Source organism: Nicotiana tomentosiformis, chromosome 12 (assembly GCF_000390325.3).
Source record: "Nicotiana tomentosiformis chromosome 12, ASM39032v3, whole genome shotgun sequence".
In the NCBI taxonomy this organism is placed as follows: domain Eukaryota; kingdom Viridiplantae; phylum Streptophyta; class Magnoliopsida; order Solanales; family Solanaceae; genus Nicotiana; species Nicotiana tomentosiformis.
In genome coordinates, this window is record NC_090823.1 from 39,172,907 (window position 1) to 39,190,517 (window position 17,611).

At 39.2% G+C, this 17,611-nt stretch overlaps 1 protein-coding gene across 1 annotated transcript; it reads left to right on the forward strand.

The window, feature by feature from the left end:
• Positions 1-15,557: 15,557 nt before the first annotated feature.
• On the forward strand, positions 15,558-17,076 carry LOC138902509 (uncharacterized). The gene is made up of 3 exons (XM_070190384.1): positions 15,558-15,668; positions 16,386-16,629; positions 16,871-17,076. Exons 1-3 carry the CDS (start codon positions 15,558-15,560, stop codon positions 17,074-17,076), a joined length of 561 nt encoding a protein of 186 aa, XP_070046485.1.
• Positions 17,077-17,611: the final 535 nt, after the last annotated feature.

Genomic DNA, 17,611 nt, shown 5'->3' on the forward strand with positions numbered 1-17,611 from the left:
CTCTCAAGATGATATGGGAGGGGCGACTGTAGATTTAAGAATGAGGGGGGGTAGATGTAAATATTAGGGATTTATTGGAAGTAAAAATCCGATGGGTATGTGTGTGTAATGTGTAGTGTAAAATATAAGTGTGGGGGGTGGGGTAGAGAACTTGGTGACAAAAGTTTGTAAAATATTTAAGAAAATATATGGTCAAAATGTAAAGGTATAATGTCACATCAAGTCATTGTCATTGTCATATCACATCAATGTCTAGTAATATCAATTGTCTATTCATGTCGGATGTTGACGGGACATTAATTTGACTGAACTGGATCCGTATTTTGAGATAACTTCTACTGGTTTTCGGGACATTAAAAATATTTATTTAATCAAGAAATCTTGTAGTATTTATTTAAAATTGTAACTACTATGATGACGTAGGAATTATTATTTTATTTTTTCAAAAGATATAATAGAATATCCTAATATTTGAAAATAGGACGGTCACCACTAAATTATTTTAAAAACATTAACAAAATGGTAGTATTTAACTAATTTCAATAAAATGATAAAAAATTCTATATTTTGTGAAAATATGAGTAATTATAAATAAATTGCATTAAAGCCAAATAATGTGTAAAAATTATATTTTTATTATTTTTTACTAAGAAGCCTACATAAGTTAATTTTAAAATATGGATGGTCAAAATTGAGTATCAACAGCTGCCCCTCTTTGACCGGAGATGATGTAAGAGTCATCGGGCAAAGAAATTGATACCATACTCAATTTGACCCGACATGACAGAGTGTGGAATGGGGATGCTTTGATGATTGTGACCGAACTCTGGTGTTGAGTTGCCTACATATCTCAGGTTCCACGAGAATTATATCACGTGTAGTTCTGGAATGCAGCTACTACGGATTGCAGCCTCATGCAGTGGAAATTAGATGTTCGAGAACGAAAAGATTCGTGTGATCTCAACATTGCTTTCAAAATTTCCCTAGTGTCGGACTGTGGTAGTATTGGGACGTGGATATTGGGTGAATGAATAGATTGATTGAATGGTTTTTGATATGTATTCCACTGGGCTCTCTGTTGAGTTTTCCTACATATCTTGGATGTAACGAGAATCGGGACGGTTGTAGTTCGAGAAGCGATGGATGATTTGATTTTGATTTTTGATTTGTAAATTGCCCCAGCATTAGGCTATGATAACACTGGTGTTTCATTTTGAGCATGGGGGTTCGGATTACCTACACACCTCATGTCAATGGGACGTAAGAACGATACTTGGGGACATGCCGTCGATTGCTATTGGAAAAATTGACGTTCATCCTCCAAATCTCCCCAATTTATTTGCTTGAAGATAATTCCACGTTGTATCGCCTCTTTGATCAGTAGAGTTGACGAAGTATGGACTATGCTTCTATTTATTGGTGCGATGTGATAACGATGTGATTTTTTGAATGAATAGGGTCCCGCGATGATACTCAAATTCGAAAGGGATCCTGGCTAGATATCGTTCCGAAACGATCGTAACACTTTGATTTTTGAAGGAAATTCGGGCAGCGTACCGGTTCGAAGAGATCGAAGCACTTTGAATTTTGAAGGAAATTTGGGATGTGTACCAGTCCGAAGTGATATCAGAGCACTTGGATGTAAAAAGAAAATTCAGGTTGTGTACCGGTCCGAAACGATATCGGAGCACTTGGATGTAAAAAGAAAATTCGGATTGTATATTGTTCCGAATTGGAAGGCGGGAACTTGTAAAATTGAACTTGAAATGAAATGCCCATTGTTCAGGAGGGAGCCTGAAAAATTTGACTTTGAAATGAAATGCCCATTGTTCAGGAGGGCGCCTGGAAAATTTGACTTTGAAATAAAATGCCCAATGTTCAGGAGGGCGCCTGAAAAAGTAAGAAGCTATTTTTTTCTTTTATGTAAGAAAATTGATGAAGAGGGTTCTGTTATAATAATTCGAACAGGCAGTAGACGCAAAATGATATAATTTGAAATGATATGGCCAAGTTTGACTAAGACGGACTACGTATCCCAATAGAATCAAGCCAAGACATAGTTCGATTATGATAGATGACTGAATTTGATGTGGATTGCCTACATGTTCCTACCAAAGGAAATCAAGTCGCGGCGTAGTTCCGAATATATAGAAATAATTTTTTATTTTCTATTATAAGAGTAGGACAAGACCCTACGTGGGTTGCCTACGTATCTCGCCACGGAAAGTCAGGTCGGGCATAGTTCTATTACAATAAAACCTAACTCTATTGTCAACAAAACTTGGCTCTTTTTATTTTCTGTATTTTTTGCCATTTTGTAGGTTTTCGTAGAGAATATTTGAAAATTTGAGAAGTAAATAAAGAGTGTGATTTATTGATCGATCATCATTTTTTGCCTTAACTTTGATTTGTGCCAACAATTACTTTTGTGCATAAGAATTTTCACCATATACTTTCCAATAAAACGAGATCAGCTTATGGGTAATTTCTATAGCTTCGAGTGGTACATCATGTATAACTAAGTTCTACAAGATTTGTTCATCTTTCTTCACTCAAAGGTCTAGAATTCTGCCTAGCCTCATGTTTCAAGAGCCCTCACCATGAAGAAAGTCCTAATTTTCACACATATTTGAAGTATTTATTATTTGATTTTAGGACATTTTTGCAAAGCACACTAACACTCAGAAAGATGTTCAATGCATGCTATTGAGATACCATATGCTGGATATTTATGTGAGTATCCACTAATGTGAAAACACTTGGAATAGGATCATGTAGGGCTTGGTTATCGGCTTGTAATGTAGGCTTTGGGACGAGTTGGATATTCATTTGGGATAAAGAGTGACTAATCCCTCCATGAGCATTGCACTATGTCCGTGTCTTCGGAGTTTAAAGCATGCTTCGGCGCTTGATCTTGTGTGGCTCGATGTCCCTTTGTTTGCTTCGACTTCTTTTGATCTTGTAGGAGGTGCGTCTTCCTTTTCCAGAGATTTTTTTTTATTTTTTTTTTCTTTTGAAGTTTCTCCTGCTTTGCAGGATTTTCCCCTTCTTTTTGTTGGAGTTCCTACTCTTTGAATTTGTGGAGTTTTCCCCCTTTTGTTGGATTTTCCTTGATTTTGCGGAAGTTACTCCTTTTTTTGAGATCCTCCTTTGAACTTGTGGAGTTTCGCATTTCTTTTCTTGAAGTGATATCTTTGATTGTCTTTAGTGCGCGCAAGGAGGTCGGGCCAAAAGAGGGGTCATGCATTTGAGCACAAAAAGGTTTTGTCTAAGATATGGTTGTCAAAGAAAAAGGCTTAAGGCTCAAAGGTGGAATGCTAGGGATTAATGTTATTTGGTAGGCAATAAAGGCTTAATCGGGTCAAAGAAGACCTACGATCCTTTCCTAAACCAAGCGTTACTCAGGATTTCGCCTCAACAAATATTCAAGCCAAGTTCTAGATCTACAATGTAATACAATGAATTTTAATCTAGGCTTACTTCGCAATGCACAAGAAATGATGAGGTCGGCTTTTTTCTTATCCTAACGGTAAGCATGAGATTTTTCAAGCGTCACTAAGGACTAATTGAGAGGTACCACAACAATCTATGGTTTATCAGAAGTTGATCCGCTCCATCATACCAATTAATATTTGTTCTTTCTCATGCAGACTCCTACTGTGTTGGTACCAATCAAGTCAATATTTTGATCATATATATATTTTTTTATTTATTTGTTTTGATTTTCTGATATAGATATTTTTTCTTCTTCTTCTTCTTCTTTTTTTTGTGATTTTTGATGGATTGGACCAAACCTAAGGGAGAGTTCCCCATTTTTTTCTTAATCAATTTTTTTGTGATTTTTGAAAAATGAGACCGAACCCGGAGGTTGCCTACGTATCTCGTTGAAATGAGAATCAGGTCAAGCATAGTTCAGGGAGGATAGAAAGAAAATATTTTTTAGATTTTCATTTCAGTTCAGTTTTTGAATTTTTGAATAAGAGAATTTTTTGTGATTTTTTTCAAAGAGAATTGAATGTAAAACGGGCTTTGTGGTTACCGTTCTGGTCGATATCAGAGCACTGAATGTGAGACGGGCTTGGTAGTTACCGTTCTGAAGTGATATCAGAGCATGGACAGGAAAGTAAAATGATGGGTTGTGTACCATTCGGTAGAGGAGCATTGAACAGTAAAGTAAAATGATGGGTTGTGCACCGTTCCGTATAGGAGCATTAATTGTTAGACTGGGATGGGTACCATTTCGTATAGGAGCACTGACAGGAATGTAGAATGATGGATTGTGTACCGTTCTGTATAGGAGCATTGATTGTTAGACGGGGATGGGCATCGTTCCGTATAGGAGTTCTAATGCTCTTGAATAAACATGACTTTCTCCATAGCCTGATAGACCAAATCTAGTCCTAATAACCCTGCCTCGCCAACATCGAACCAACCAATTGGCTATCTATACCTTCGCCCATACAGAGCTTCGTAAGGTACCATTTTGATACTATAATGGTGGTTGTTATTGAAAGCAAACTCAATGGCAGGTAAGTATCATCCCAAATACCTTTAAAATCAAGGACATATCCTCAAGTGTCTGAATAGTGCGCTCTTCCTGGCCATCTGTCTGAAGATGAAAAAATGTGTTGAGGTTTACTCTTGTGCCTAATCCTTTCTGAAAAGACTTCTAAAAGTTTACTGTAAAATTGAGCACCGCAATCTTAAATGATGGACAACGGAGTCCCATGCAATTGGACGATCTCTTGAATGTACAACTTAGCATAATCTTCTATTGAATCTGTGGTCTTTACTAGCAAGAAGTGCACTAACTTGGTAAGTCAGTCTACAATAGCCCAATCAAATCATGCTTTCAAAATGAGAGAGATAATCATATTATAAAGTCCATATTTACCATCTACACTAAAGAATATGTGTATTCTAAGATAAACACTTAGTTTTCTGTTGCTTGACTTTCACCTGCTGACAATTCAGATACTTGGCCACAAATTCCGCGACATTCTTTTTCATGCCGTTCCACCAATAAATCTCCTTAAGATTATGATATATCTTTGGGGAACCTAGGTGGATAGGACACCTGGAATTATGGGCTTCTAACACCTTCCTCCTTCTTTAAGTTCATCTATGTTCTGAAAACATAATCTATCTTGGTACCTCAAAGTACCATCGTCTCTCCTTTGTTCAAAAGTCATCGTCTTATACATGTGAATCCCCTCTTTGAGTTATAACAAATAGGGATCATCAAACCTTTTCTCCTTCACTTCGGCTACTAAGGAGGAACAAATCATGTTTTGGACAACAACTTCACTATATTTTGTGTCCGAAAGTCGAACTCCTGCCTTGGCTAAGCAGTGAACTTCTTTTACCGTAGTTCTCTTGTCTGCCTCAATCATGAACTATACTTCCCATACTTGATTATCTTTTTAAGGTACTTCTTGAAAACACTTATAGTATTGATGTGAGCTAAGTCTTTGGCCAGTACACCAATATTAGAGTCTCGTGCAATGGCACTACCCCCCGTGACACATAACTGGGTGTGATTTTATTCTTATTATATCCCATGCTAACTATGTGGATTTCAAATCTCCAACTGGACTTACTGACGATTTTCTCATTTGCCCCTTAGACCAAAGGTTAAGGTCTTGAACTTGAGGATCCTTCTCTTTTGTTGGGATCCAAATAACTTTACTTATCTTCTGCAATTCTTTGCACTTTACGTCAATAATGACTCATTTTCCCACATACTTCTAAGCAATCTTTCTTACTAGGAAAAACTAAATTATTTACATAAATGGAAGGCTAATGTATTCATAACTATCATACACAATCTTAGTGATTTAACTTTGCTCACACTGTCAATTTTGGGAATACCCCTTTTCGATAATTCTTAAACGTTATTCTTCTATAATTTGCTCTCTTACTGCTAGCTGATTTTTTTTTTCTTCCAATGTCATTGTACTTCGGATTTAACTTAAACTCTTCGTTTTCTAACACGTGTTCGGTGTTTCAAACTGTTACCAACTCACTAGTGTTAACCTGATTAAGTAAATCAAATTGTACCTCTACTAGCTCTGCTGAAATTGCTAATTTGTTGTATCTAATCAAAACTTACTTACTATCATTTTACTAACCACCTGTTAGCATCATGTTTTCTTGTTCTACTTTGAATAACTAAAGTGAAGCATACGGTTATTCCTAACTTCCCTCACCATCCGATCATTTTCGACGGTTGCATAATATCTTTCTTTTTTTGAAATATGGACATGGATCAAACTTAGGGAAATTTTATTTGTCTTAAATGAAATTGGAATATCTAACCCCAAACTTTCTATACAATTCAAAATCATATCAGACTATAAACATCCGGGGTAAATACTTAGTCATATAACCTAAAGGGAAACTGTCATATCTTTTATCTCACAATAATAGTTGCTTGTTATAGTAACTTACTAACGTGTCATATTTGAATAAATCTGAACAACTTAAAATCATTCCCTGAAATTCAATACCGGATGTTCTTGGTTCTCATTCCGTACATCATACTTTCTTACTCTTGCATGAGTCGTGCGAAAAATACATATTTGGTAACAACAAACATTTTTTACTCCTATTTATTTTGCCCTTAGGCTCTTTTGTGTCCAAAACTATAGTGATCAATTCATGCCCTCTGTGATTAAATTCTTAACTTGTTACATCATTGGGTCTGACATCTGAACTATCATCATCCAACCTGTGGCTTCATTTCCAAAAATTAAAATGAAATTGTTTAATGAGGTAAAACACAAACGGATACACTGCCGTACACAAACATGTCCTTCACAGTTTGCCATTATCTGATAAATCACTTCATGTACCATCCAGCGAGTCTTGAGTCTTAATCTGGACCTAAAATGTGTGAAGATTTTGCTATATCTGTTACTTACCTTTTCTTTTAGCACCCATAGGCATCACTGTATATTCACAAGTCACCAGAATTTTGACACACTGGAAATTGGAGATCTGGTAACTAAATAACTAAATACTGGCATACAGAAATAACTATAAACCCGCTAACTGAAAGACTGCATAACTGATAATCATAAAACATGATAACTGCTTTCGTACTTTCTAATAAGGTTATGCTATAATATGTACTACTATCGATTATATCCCACTTTCAACATCCTCTCAAGTTCTCATTCTACTACTTCTTTGTGATTCTACAATCCCAAATAGATGTAACTAACACTATTCTTATCACCCAAATGTTTACAACAATCATAAGTCAACAACCCAAAACCCTAGGATAGTTCATATGGTTCTGTTTATCAAACCCATTTACTATTCTCCCAAGAACTCATCAATTCACAGCTATAAATGATTAGGGAGTAGAAACATTACTTTTTTGAAGTTCAATCCTTTTGAATTCAAGTTCTAGAGTTTCTTTTCTCAACAATGATATCTTGATCGAATATATTGCATGGTGGAGGGACCTTGGGGGAGTTAGGTTCTTGAGAGTTTTCCTTTCTAGAGTAAGTTTTCGTGTTTTGGGGTGTGGGGGACAAGGTAGGGCTTTTAAACAAGTGTACACATCCCAAAACTTGAGGAGGAAATAAAAGTATCTTGGATAAACATCATCGGCGTGGGGCATCATCAGAGGTGCCAAAATAACAGTGCAAGGTGCCATCAGAGGCGCCAAAACTACATGGCCTTGCACTATCATGGGTGCTAAGGTTAATACAATGGATAGTGCCTTTCATTGTCAGGGGCGCTAAGGTTAATCCCCTGGATAGTGCCTTGTAATGTATAAGGCTTTGAGTTTTCATGGCCTTGCACTGTCTAAGGCTGTAATACGGACCTCCCATAAACATAGTCGATTATATCGAATTTTATGTACCTCACTCTTGGTCTTGATTCTAAAATAACTGTTTCCACCCATACTCATTCCGATAGGAATTCACATGTCTAAAAGGTCACATTCATGCTCAATTAATGCGTCAACAACTAATCCTAATTTACTGAGTGTTATAGGTAAGCTTTGAATAAGAGATAGATGGTAGCATAACACATGGATCTGTCTCAAATGATGAAAGCCAGTGTAAGTGTAGGGTATGATTGCGAAGAATACATCAAATCAGTGAAAGATGCACCAAGCTAGATTGATATATCTTGAAAATGATGGTAGAGTTCGGATGATGGTATGATTATGGGGATGGTAATGAAGTCTAGAATAGGTATGTGTATTTGAAAAGTCAAGGTTCAATACAAGTCAACCAGAGTCTAATCAGACAACAAGCACATAATAGTGGGTAACAAGTAGAAGGTATGTATGATAGATAAAGAATACATAACAATGGCAGGCAAAGAATATATAACAAATATACAAAATATATATAGCAACCAAATGATATGCAATGATTAATTCAGCTAATGAATGCTGCAAGATTATATGTACCATACCTAGGAATTCTAAGAGTAGATTTACCTAGATTCAAACATAAGTCAAGGACAACTGCAAGATGGTACGTAATTAACCTCGTATGCCAATCTCTGAAACTAGAGAAATTTTAAAGAAGGTTCGGAGTGGTGAAAAGAAAACCCTCGCGTGACTTGTGTGTGATTGTGTACGACCAAATATCGACAGAAAAGTGATGATAATTCAATAAGGCAGTACCATAAGCATGTGATAAAGAATATACATCATGGGCATCTAAGAAAGCATATGCAACACGGCATGTGTAAAAGCATATACAACATGAGCATGACAAAGAATGTACATCTTGAAGCGTGTGACAAAGAATATACGACCTGCAGCACGTGACAAAGAATATACGACTTGAAGTGCATGACAAAGAATACACCGCTTGAAGCGCATCACAAAGACTAGACTAATTGAAGCATGCGACAAAGCATATGGGACTTGAAGCAAAGAATATACAACTCAAAGCAAAGAATCTACGACTTGAAGCATGCAACATAAAGAATAGAAATTGGAGTATTGGAGAACCTGTAATTTCTCAATTAATTGATCAAATTAGTTGTGGTTAGAACCTGAAGTATCCTAATCAGAGTCACCATTTTGTTGCACCCTATTTTGCACAAGTCAAAACAATATACAACTTATAGTACTCTACAAGGTTATTTAAAGTTTAGAGTCACCACCTAATGTTTAAGGTACACTAGGATACCTATATCACACTATATAATGTACGCTTCGACTATGCTCTACGAAACCGTTGAGATTCTGAGTAAGGGTACAAGTTATCTCGAGGGGAAGGTGTTAGGTATCCCTCATCCACAAAATGTGCTTTCTATGGCTCTATCAAACAAGGGAGGGAAGGTTCAAAGATAATTAGCAAATACTCACAACTATTGCAAAGAATAAAAGAATGATTAAAGTGTACTCGAATGAACAGTAATGATATTAAATATGTAATGAATTATGTGCGGATGAATTATTTAGGTATTTTTTGTATTTTTGAAATGAAATGATTAAAATATATTGACCCAAATAAAAAAAATATATATATATATATATATATATATATAACGTGGATAATGGAATCGTATGCCAAAAGATAAGCTGAGTATAAAGTGCGTTCTAGATAAGAATAGCAAAATATTTGACAAAATATATGTACAACAAAATGTAGTATGTGAAAGAATAAAAAAGGATATTAAAGAATGGTATTTTAGTGTAAATTGAATAATATGAAAAGGATTTCACTTAAATAATGCATGTTAACTCAAAGTGTTTGAACAAAATCTTGGACTTATAAGAATAAACAAGAAGTAAAATTGTAAGGCCCAGTAAAATTTTACCTAAAAACCGGGGTTTCATGGTGCTGAGGTAGGCTAATGTATGTAAGGGTTGTAGAAATTACGGACTTTTGGGGTTGAATAGAGCGTTGAGGAGTTAAAGAAAAATTGTTGCAGAACAGGACATTTTCTGCGGTCCATTACGCAACCACAGAATTGATCTGCGGACCGCAGATCCGCCGCAGAGTGAAGCAGAGAAATGGGCCAATTTTAGGGGTTGTTTTGCGGTCAACTATGCGACCGCATAATCATTTCGCGGGCCAAACATCCGTCGCAGAACCAGCATGAAAAATTTTGAAAGGAGGTTCTGTTGTCCATTATGCGACCGCATAATCGATCTATGGACCGCAGATCTGTCGTATACCTTCACAGAAGTGCCCAGTTCCGGAGGCCCATTATGCGATCCATTTTGCAGACCGCATAAGTGATATGCGACCGCAGATCTGCATCGGGGTTTCATTTGTTCTAATTTCATAACCCGACCCTATTTCGTTTTATCTAGCCATAGGGGTCATTTTTGAGGGATTATCTGATATTTTAAAGAGATAATAGAGCTATTCTAGAGAAAGAAAGAGGAGGATCAAGGATTTCGCTACTCAACTCTGATCAAGCCTTGGAATTTCATCAAGAGGGACTTGCTAGGGTTTCTAAAAGGTAAGAATTTTTCCCCAATTCACCAATTTCGGATTTTGGGATTGTTATGGGTGATGAAAGTAGGCATATCACATGCATGAGCTAATAGGGATTGTGGGGAAGTTGTTGGACAATCTTGGGTGGTTTTGTTGTTGAATTGGTTGAGGAAAGGTTGGGTTGTCATTGTAGCAGCTCTTGCCATACGAATTCCTCTAATCGTGCTTGTAATTCTCCCCTCTTCTATAGATTGGCATAGTTAGGAGTGTCAAGACGTTATTGTTACACCACGGAAAGCCCTTTCGAGGTATGAAGGCTGAACTCTTCTTCTAGTAATGGAAGTCCCGTATTCTTACAAAACTCCATCGTGTGTAGTTCGAACTTGAAACACCATTCAGGTAGGATACTCAAGCTAGTAAATTGATTACCAAATTGCATAACATGTCAGAATCCTCAATGTGATCAAATTCTTGTAACTCATATGATGAAATCTTATAAACTTATATTTTCTAAGGCCAAAGGTTCCAAAGGGTTTGATTTGAAAAGAAATGTTTTGTACAAAACTATTATCTTTCTGAGAATCCAGATTATGGTATTGTGATTACCCCTCAACTCGCACATATTGGTGTGAGGCGGAGGGGCCGCTTTGTGTAGAGATTGTGGTATTGTGATTACACCTCCACCCGCACACATTGGGGTGAGGCAGCATGGCCACTTTGTGTAGAGATTGTGGTATTATGATTACACCTCCACCCGCACATATTGGGGTGAGGCAGCAGGGCCACTTTGTGTATAAATTGTGGTAGTGTGATTACACCTCCACCCACATATATTGGGGTGAGGCGGCAGGGGCGCTTTGTGTAGAAATTGTGGTATTAATTTAGTGGTTGTTATAGAGGATCCCCAACTTGAAATTTATAAATGTTATTGAAATCTTTAAATGAATTTTCTATGGGTTTTAACGGATATTTAAGCTCTTTTTTTGCTTCCATGATTTGTCACATTCATGATGTACTTCCAATCCTTGAAGGGCGTGTTTGGTTATCATACTCGTACTATTCGACATGTACTAACGCCCCTTTTTGGGGGGTTCTGCATCTTTAATGGATGCAAATGATTCCACAGCAGGCGACTTTGATCAGTGATAGCGGTACACCCTCTTCCCATATGACTTGGTGAGCCCCACTTCATTTCGGGGTCGTATATCTTTTGTTCCTTGTGTATTATCTTTTGAGGTATAGCCGGGGTCTTGTTGCCGCCACTATCATATTACTCTTTTGTATCTATTAGAGGCTTCGTAGACATAGTGTGCGTTGTACCTTGGTTATGGGAAAGTCAACTAAGGATGTTGTAATTGTACCACATGTTCCACTTCAAACTATGAAAGTGTATGTATTTTGAGACTTATTAATGATGTAACTATTGGTAATGAACTGGTGTTCATCACATGACCTACTTATTATCTAATGAATCAGATAGATCTTCCATTTATTCATGGGTGAGTTTGGGTAGAAAATATTATACAGGCTTGCTTGACTGAGGTATTCTGGTTGAGCGCCAGTCACGCTCCCCGAGGTCTGGGCGTGACAAGCTTGGTATCAGAGCCTAAGGTTCTAGAGTATCCTAGGATGTCTCATGGTCGTGTCTAGTAGAGTCATTCTTATTAGTCTGTTGTCGACCACATCTATAATTAGAAGGCTACTTGGGCATTTAGGAATACTACCTTTCTTTGATGTTCTAGATCGTGCGATGGAGCTAATCGTAAGACTATTCCTCATATAACTAGTGCATTGCCCTAATTTTCAGTATATAGCGCCTAGGAAGAAAACAAGAACTGGCAAAGGAGCCAATGCCATCCCAAGAGTGGCAGTTGATTCTATACCTGATGACGTGGGTGAGCACCCGAGGGGTGAGGATATTCCCCCAACTACTACACTGCTTGATTCTACAATTAGACTACATCAATCCCTACTCCTACGGAGGGTGAAGCTATTCCACTTCCAACCCCAGCTTCCGATCCCAGTATTTCTAATGGGGATCTTAGGGGAGCCATACAGATTTTGGCTCGAATAGTGGCTTCCCAAGCCTAGAGATCGAATGTTGCACCTGCTTCTTCCAGCTAGCAAGGGGATTCTGCTAGTTCTAGGGTGAACATATTTCTTCAATTGGATCCTCCAGTGTTCACAGGTACTGATCCTGGGGAGCACCCCCACGACTTTATTGATGAGATGCACAAAACCCTCCGAGTTATGCGTGCTACTGAGATGGAGGGAGTGGAGTTGGCCTCCTACTGCCTGAAAGGGGTGGCCTATTCTTGGTTTGATATGTGGGAGAACTCCCATGAGGAGGGGAGCCCTCCGGCGAGGTGGAGTGAGTTTGCTAACATCTTCTGATCATTTCTTGCCTGTCGAGACTAAGGAGGTCCGTGCCGCTGAGTTTGAGAACCTGAATAAAGGTAGCATGAGTGTGTGGGAGTACCATATGAGGTTCACGCGCCTGTCCAAGTATGCCATCTACATGTTGCCCACTATGGAGGCAAGAGTGCGTCGGTTTATGTAGGGCCGCAACCTCTTAGTTATTAATAAGGCTGATACAGCTGCCTTGAATTCTGATATGAACTATGGGAAGATGGTGGTGTTGGCTCAAGCCACGGAGACCCACAAATTGAAAAACAGAATGGAATGAGAAGGTAGAAACAAGGCCCGGTTTGCGGGCAACTGTGGTGGTTCTTCCGGTGGTGGTGATAGGATAATATTTAAGGGAGGGTCGTCAGGGCCATCCCAGTCCTTTGCTTAGTCATCAGTTACTGCACCGCCATCAGGGCTCCGTCAGCAGCAGTGGAGTCATTTTAGGCCTAGTCAGGGCAACAGGGGACCCCACCAGTAGGGTCGGCCTGGAAGGAGATTCCAGCATCAGCAGAGGACTCCATGCCCTAGGTGTGAGAAGATGCATTTCAGGGCCTGCTTCATGGACCTTCCCATATGCTATGGGTATGGTATTAGGGGTCACATTTGGAGGGATTGTCGTTCGTCCCGCCAGAGTGTGGGCAGGGGTACGATGCAGCCAGCCAGTTTTGTAGCTACTACATCCATAGAACCTCCCCCAGCTCGAGGCACTCCAGCGCCCGCAGGGCGTGGTGAAGTTAGGGATGGTACCAAGAGCTCGGGAGGGCCCAGCATGTTTTATGCTATGAGGAGGCATCAAGATTCAGAAGCTTCTCTAGATGTTGTCACAGGTATATTGATTGTCCAATCTCATGATGTATATGATCTTATTGATCCCAGTTCCACTTTTTCCTATGTCACTCCTTATGTTGCTATGGAATTTGGGATAAAACCGAAACAATTTCATGAGTCGTTCTCCGTATCTACTCCGGTTGGCGAGTCTATTAATGTCGCGCAGGTTTATAGGGATTGTGTTGTCGCGGTGCGTGGTCGGTATACCATGGACGATTCAATTGAGTTGGGGATGGTTGATTTTGATGTAATAATGGGGATGGACTGGCTTTATTCATGTTCTACCAAGCTTGATTGCTGAACCAGAACCGTTAGGTTTGGATTTCCAAATAAGTTAGTTATTGAATGGAAGGGGATGATGTGGTGCCAAAGGGTAGGCTTTTTTCTTGCCTTAAGGCTACGAAGATGATCAACAATGGGTGTATTTACCATTTGGTCCGGGTTACGGACACCGATACTGAGGCACCTACCCTTGAGTTTGTACCAGTGGTGAATGAATTTTCGGAGGTCTTTCCTGATGAGCTCCCTGGGATCCCACCAAATAGGGAGATTGATTTTGGTATTGATGTGATGCCAGGCATGCAACCTATATTTATTCCACCCTATAGAATGGCACTGGTAAAATTGAAGGAACTGAAGGAGCAGTTGAAGGACTTGTTAGAGAAGGGTTTCATCCGGACGAGTGTGTCGCCTTGGGGCGAACTGGTCCTCTTTGTAAGGAAGAAGGATGGGTCACTGAGAATGTGTATTGACTATCGGCAGCTAAACAAGGTCACGATCAAGAATAAGTACCCGCTGCCAAGGATAGAATACTTGTTCGACAAATTGCAGGGTGCTAAGTACTTCCCCAAAATTGATTTAAGATTCGGGTATCACCAATTGAAGATCAGGGAGCAGGATATTCCTAAAACAGATTTCAAGACCCGATATGGGCACTTCGAATTTCTGGTAATGTCCTTTGGGATAACAAATTGCCTGGCAACTTTCCTAGATCTTTTAAATCGAGTCTTCAAGCCTTTTCTTGACTCCTTTGTGATAGTGTTCGTTGACGATATTCTTGTATATTCACAAAGTCGAGAGGACCATGTCGATCATCTCAGGGCAGTTCTGCAGACTCTATATCAGCACAAGTTGTATGCGAAATTTTCAAAGTGTGAATTTTGGCTTGAATCTGTCACATTCTTGGGTCATGTCATCTCCAGAGAAGGAATTAAGGTTAATCCATAGAAGATCGCAACTGTGACGAATTGGCCGAGGCCTATAACTCCAATAGAGATTTGCAGTTTCTTAGGCTTAGTTGGGTATTACAGAAAGCTTGTGGAGGGGTTCTCTACTCTTGCCTCTCTATTGACTAAATTGACGCATAAGGAAGTTAAGTTCCAATGGTCAAATGTTTGTGAAAAGGGCTTCCAAGAGTTGAAATCAAGATTGACTACGGCACCAGTGTTGACCTTGCCAAAGGGTATGGATGGGTTTGTAGTATATTGTGATGCTTCGAGAATTACACTAGGGTGTGTATTGATGCAATATGGTAAGGTGATCGCTTATGCTTCTAGGCAACTCAAGAATCATAAGAATAATTATCCAACACATGACTTAGAGCTCGCGGTGGTGGTTTTCACATTGAAGATTTGGCATCATTATTTGTATGGGGTCCATGTGGATATATTCATGGACTATAAGAGTCTTCAGTATATTTTCAAACAGAAGGAATTGAATCTGAGGCAGATAGGATGGCTTGAGTTACACAAGGACTACAACATTGATATTCTCTATCATCCAGGAAAGGCTAATGTTGTGGCGGATTCTCTTAGCCGAAAATCTATGGGTAGTTTGGCTCACTTGGAGGCATATCAAAGGCATTTGGGCAAGTAAATGCATCGGTTAGCTAGTATGGGGGTTCATCTTATGAACTCTAGTGAAGGAAGGGTAATTGTGCAAAATAGGGCTAAATCATCGCTTGTTGTAGAAGTAAAGGAGAAGCAATATGACGATCCATTGTTGGTAAAATTGAAGGAGGGGATTCATAAACATAAGACTATGGCTTTTTCTCTTGGCATGGATGATGGTACGCTAAGGTGCCAAGGGCGATTATGTGTTCCAAATATAAATGGTCTCCGTGAAAGAATCATGACCGAGGCTCACACTTCCAGGTATTTCGTGCACCCAGGCTCTATGAAGATGTACCATGATCTTATAAGGAAGTCTACTGGTGGAATGATATGAAGAGGAATATAGCGGAAATTGTTGCAATATGTCCAGATTGTCAACAAGTGAAGGCCGAACATCAAAGGCCCGATGGGTTGGCACAGAACATACAAATTCCAATGTTGAAATAGGAGATGATCAATATGGACTTTGTGGTAGGACTACCTTGCACTCCTCAAAAGTTTGACTCGATTTGGGTGATTGTGGATCGACTCACGAAATCAACACACTTCTTACCTCCGATCGAGGGGCACAGTTCACAAGTCTACCGACACGGTGGAACAATATGCTTAGTTGTATATCAAGGAAATAGACAGGTTGCATGGCACTCCAGTTTCTATTATCTCCGATCGAGGGGCACAGTTCACAACAAAGTTTTGGAAGAAATTTCAGCAAGGATTGGGTACCCAGGTGAATCTTAGTACAGCTTTCCATCCACAGACTGATGGGCAAGCAGAGAAGACCATTTAGACACTTGAGGATATGTTGTGTGCTTGTGTTCTTGACTTCAAGGGTAGCTGGGATGATCATTTGCCACTCATAGAATTTGCCTACAATAACAGTTATCATGCTGGCATTCAAATGGCACTATTTGAGGCTCTATATAGCAGGAGATGTATATCTCCCATTGGGTGGTTCGAGATTGGGGAAGCGGAGTTGATAGGGCTAGACCTCGTGCATCAAGCTTTGGAGAAGGTTAAGATCATTAAGGAACGGTTAAAAAATTACCCAGATTCGTCAGAAGTCCTATTCAAATGTACGTCGTAGGGATTTGGAGTTCCAAGCGTATGATTGGGTATTCTTGAAGGTTTCCCCCATGAAGGGTATAATGCGGTTTAGTAAGAAAGGAAAATTGAGTTCGAGTTATGTCGTACCGTACAGAATCATTCAGAGGATTGGTCAGGTGGCTTATAGGCTTGAACTACCTCCAGAGATGTCTTTAGTGCACCCGGTGTTTCATGTATCCATGTTGAAGAAGGTTGTTTGAGATCCGTCAGTTATTGTTCCGGTTGAGACTATAGAAGTTAATGAGGAATTGACTTATGAAGAGATTCTAGTTTCCATTCTTGATAGGCAAGTCCGAAAGCTGAGAAACAAAGAGATTTCCTCTGTGAAAGTGTTATGGCAAAACCAACAGGTCGAAGAGGCCACCTATGAAGCTGAGGAAGAAATGAAGAAGAAGTATCCTCATTTGTTTGAATAGCTATGTAGTTGTGTCCATGAAGTTAAAAGCTAACGTTCTACAAAATACGTTCCCCCTGTACAGTTTATGTTAGGGATAATCCTTCTTGGTAATGTAATGTATATGGCATTGTGGCTGGTGTTATTTCCATGTTATTTTACATCATTGTGTCATGGTTATGCTGTTAGGACTTGTTTTGGTATTCTCTGGCAGGTGGTTAGGCCTAATTACATGGGAGACTCTGGCGATATTTTTTAAAATTTAGGGAGTTAGTCAAAATTTGGAACCGCTGGTGTGTGAAGTAGCAGTTGGGTCACATTGGATGCTAATGGCGGATCTTGACCCTCATTCAAGGATGAATGATCTTAAGCAGAGGAGGATGTAAGGCCCCATAAAATTTCACCTAAAACCCGGGGTTTCATGGTGCCGAGGTAGGCTAATGTATTTAAGGGTTGTAGAAAGTATGGACTTTTTGGGTTGAATAGAGCGTTGGGGAGTTGAAGAAAACTTTTTGCTGAGCAAGGCATTTTATGCGGTCCATTATGTGACTGTAGAA

What these genes read in the sequence shown, in the direction of transcription:
- LOC138902509 (XM_070190384.1), top strand. Translation starts at nt 15,558, where the DNA reads ATGGGGGTTCATCTTATGAACTCTAGTGAAGGAAGGGTAATTGTGCAA. An exon ending in AATATGACGATCCATTGTTG is followed by an intron (nt 15,669 to 16,385) that starts GTAAAATTGAAG and finishes CTTGACTTCAAG; the next exon opens with GGTAGCTGGGATGATCATTT. An exon ending in GTCAGAAGTCCTATTCAAAT is followed by an intron (nt 16,630 to 16,870) that starts GTACGTCGTAGG and finishes GAGATCCGTCAG; the next exon opens with TTATTGTTCCGGTTGAGACT.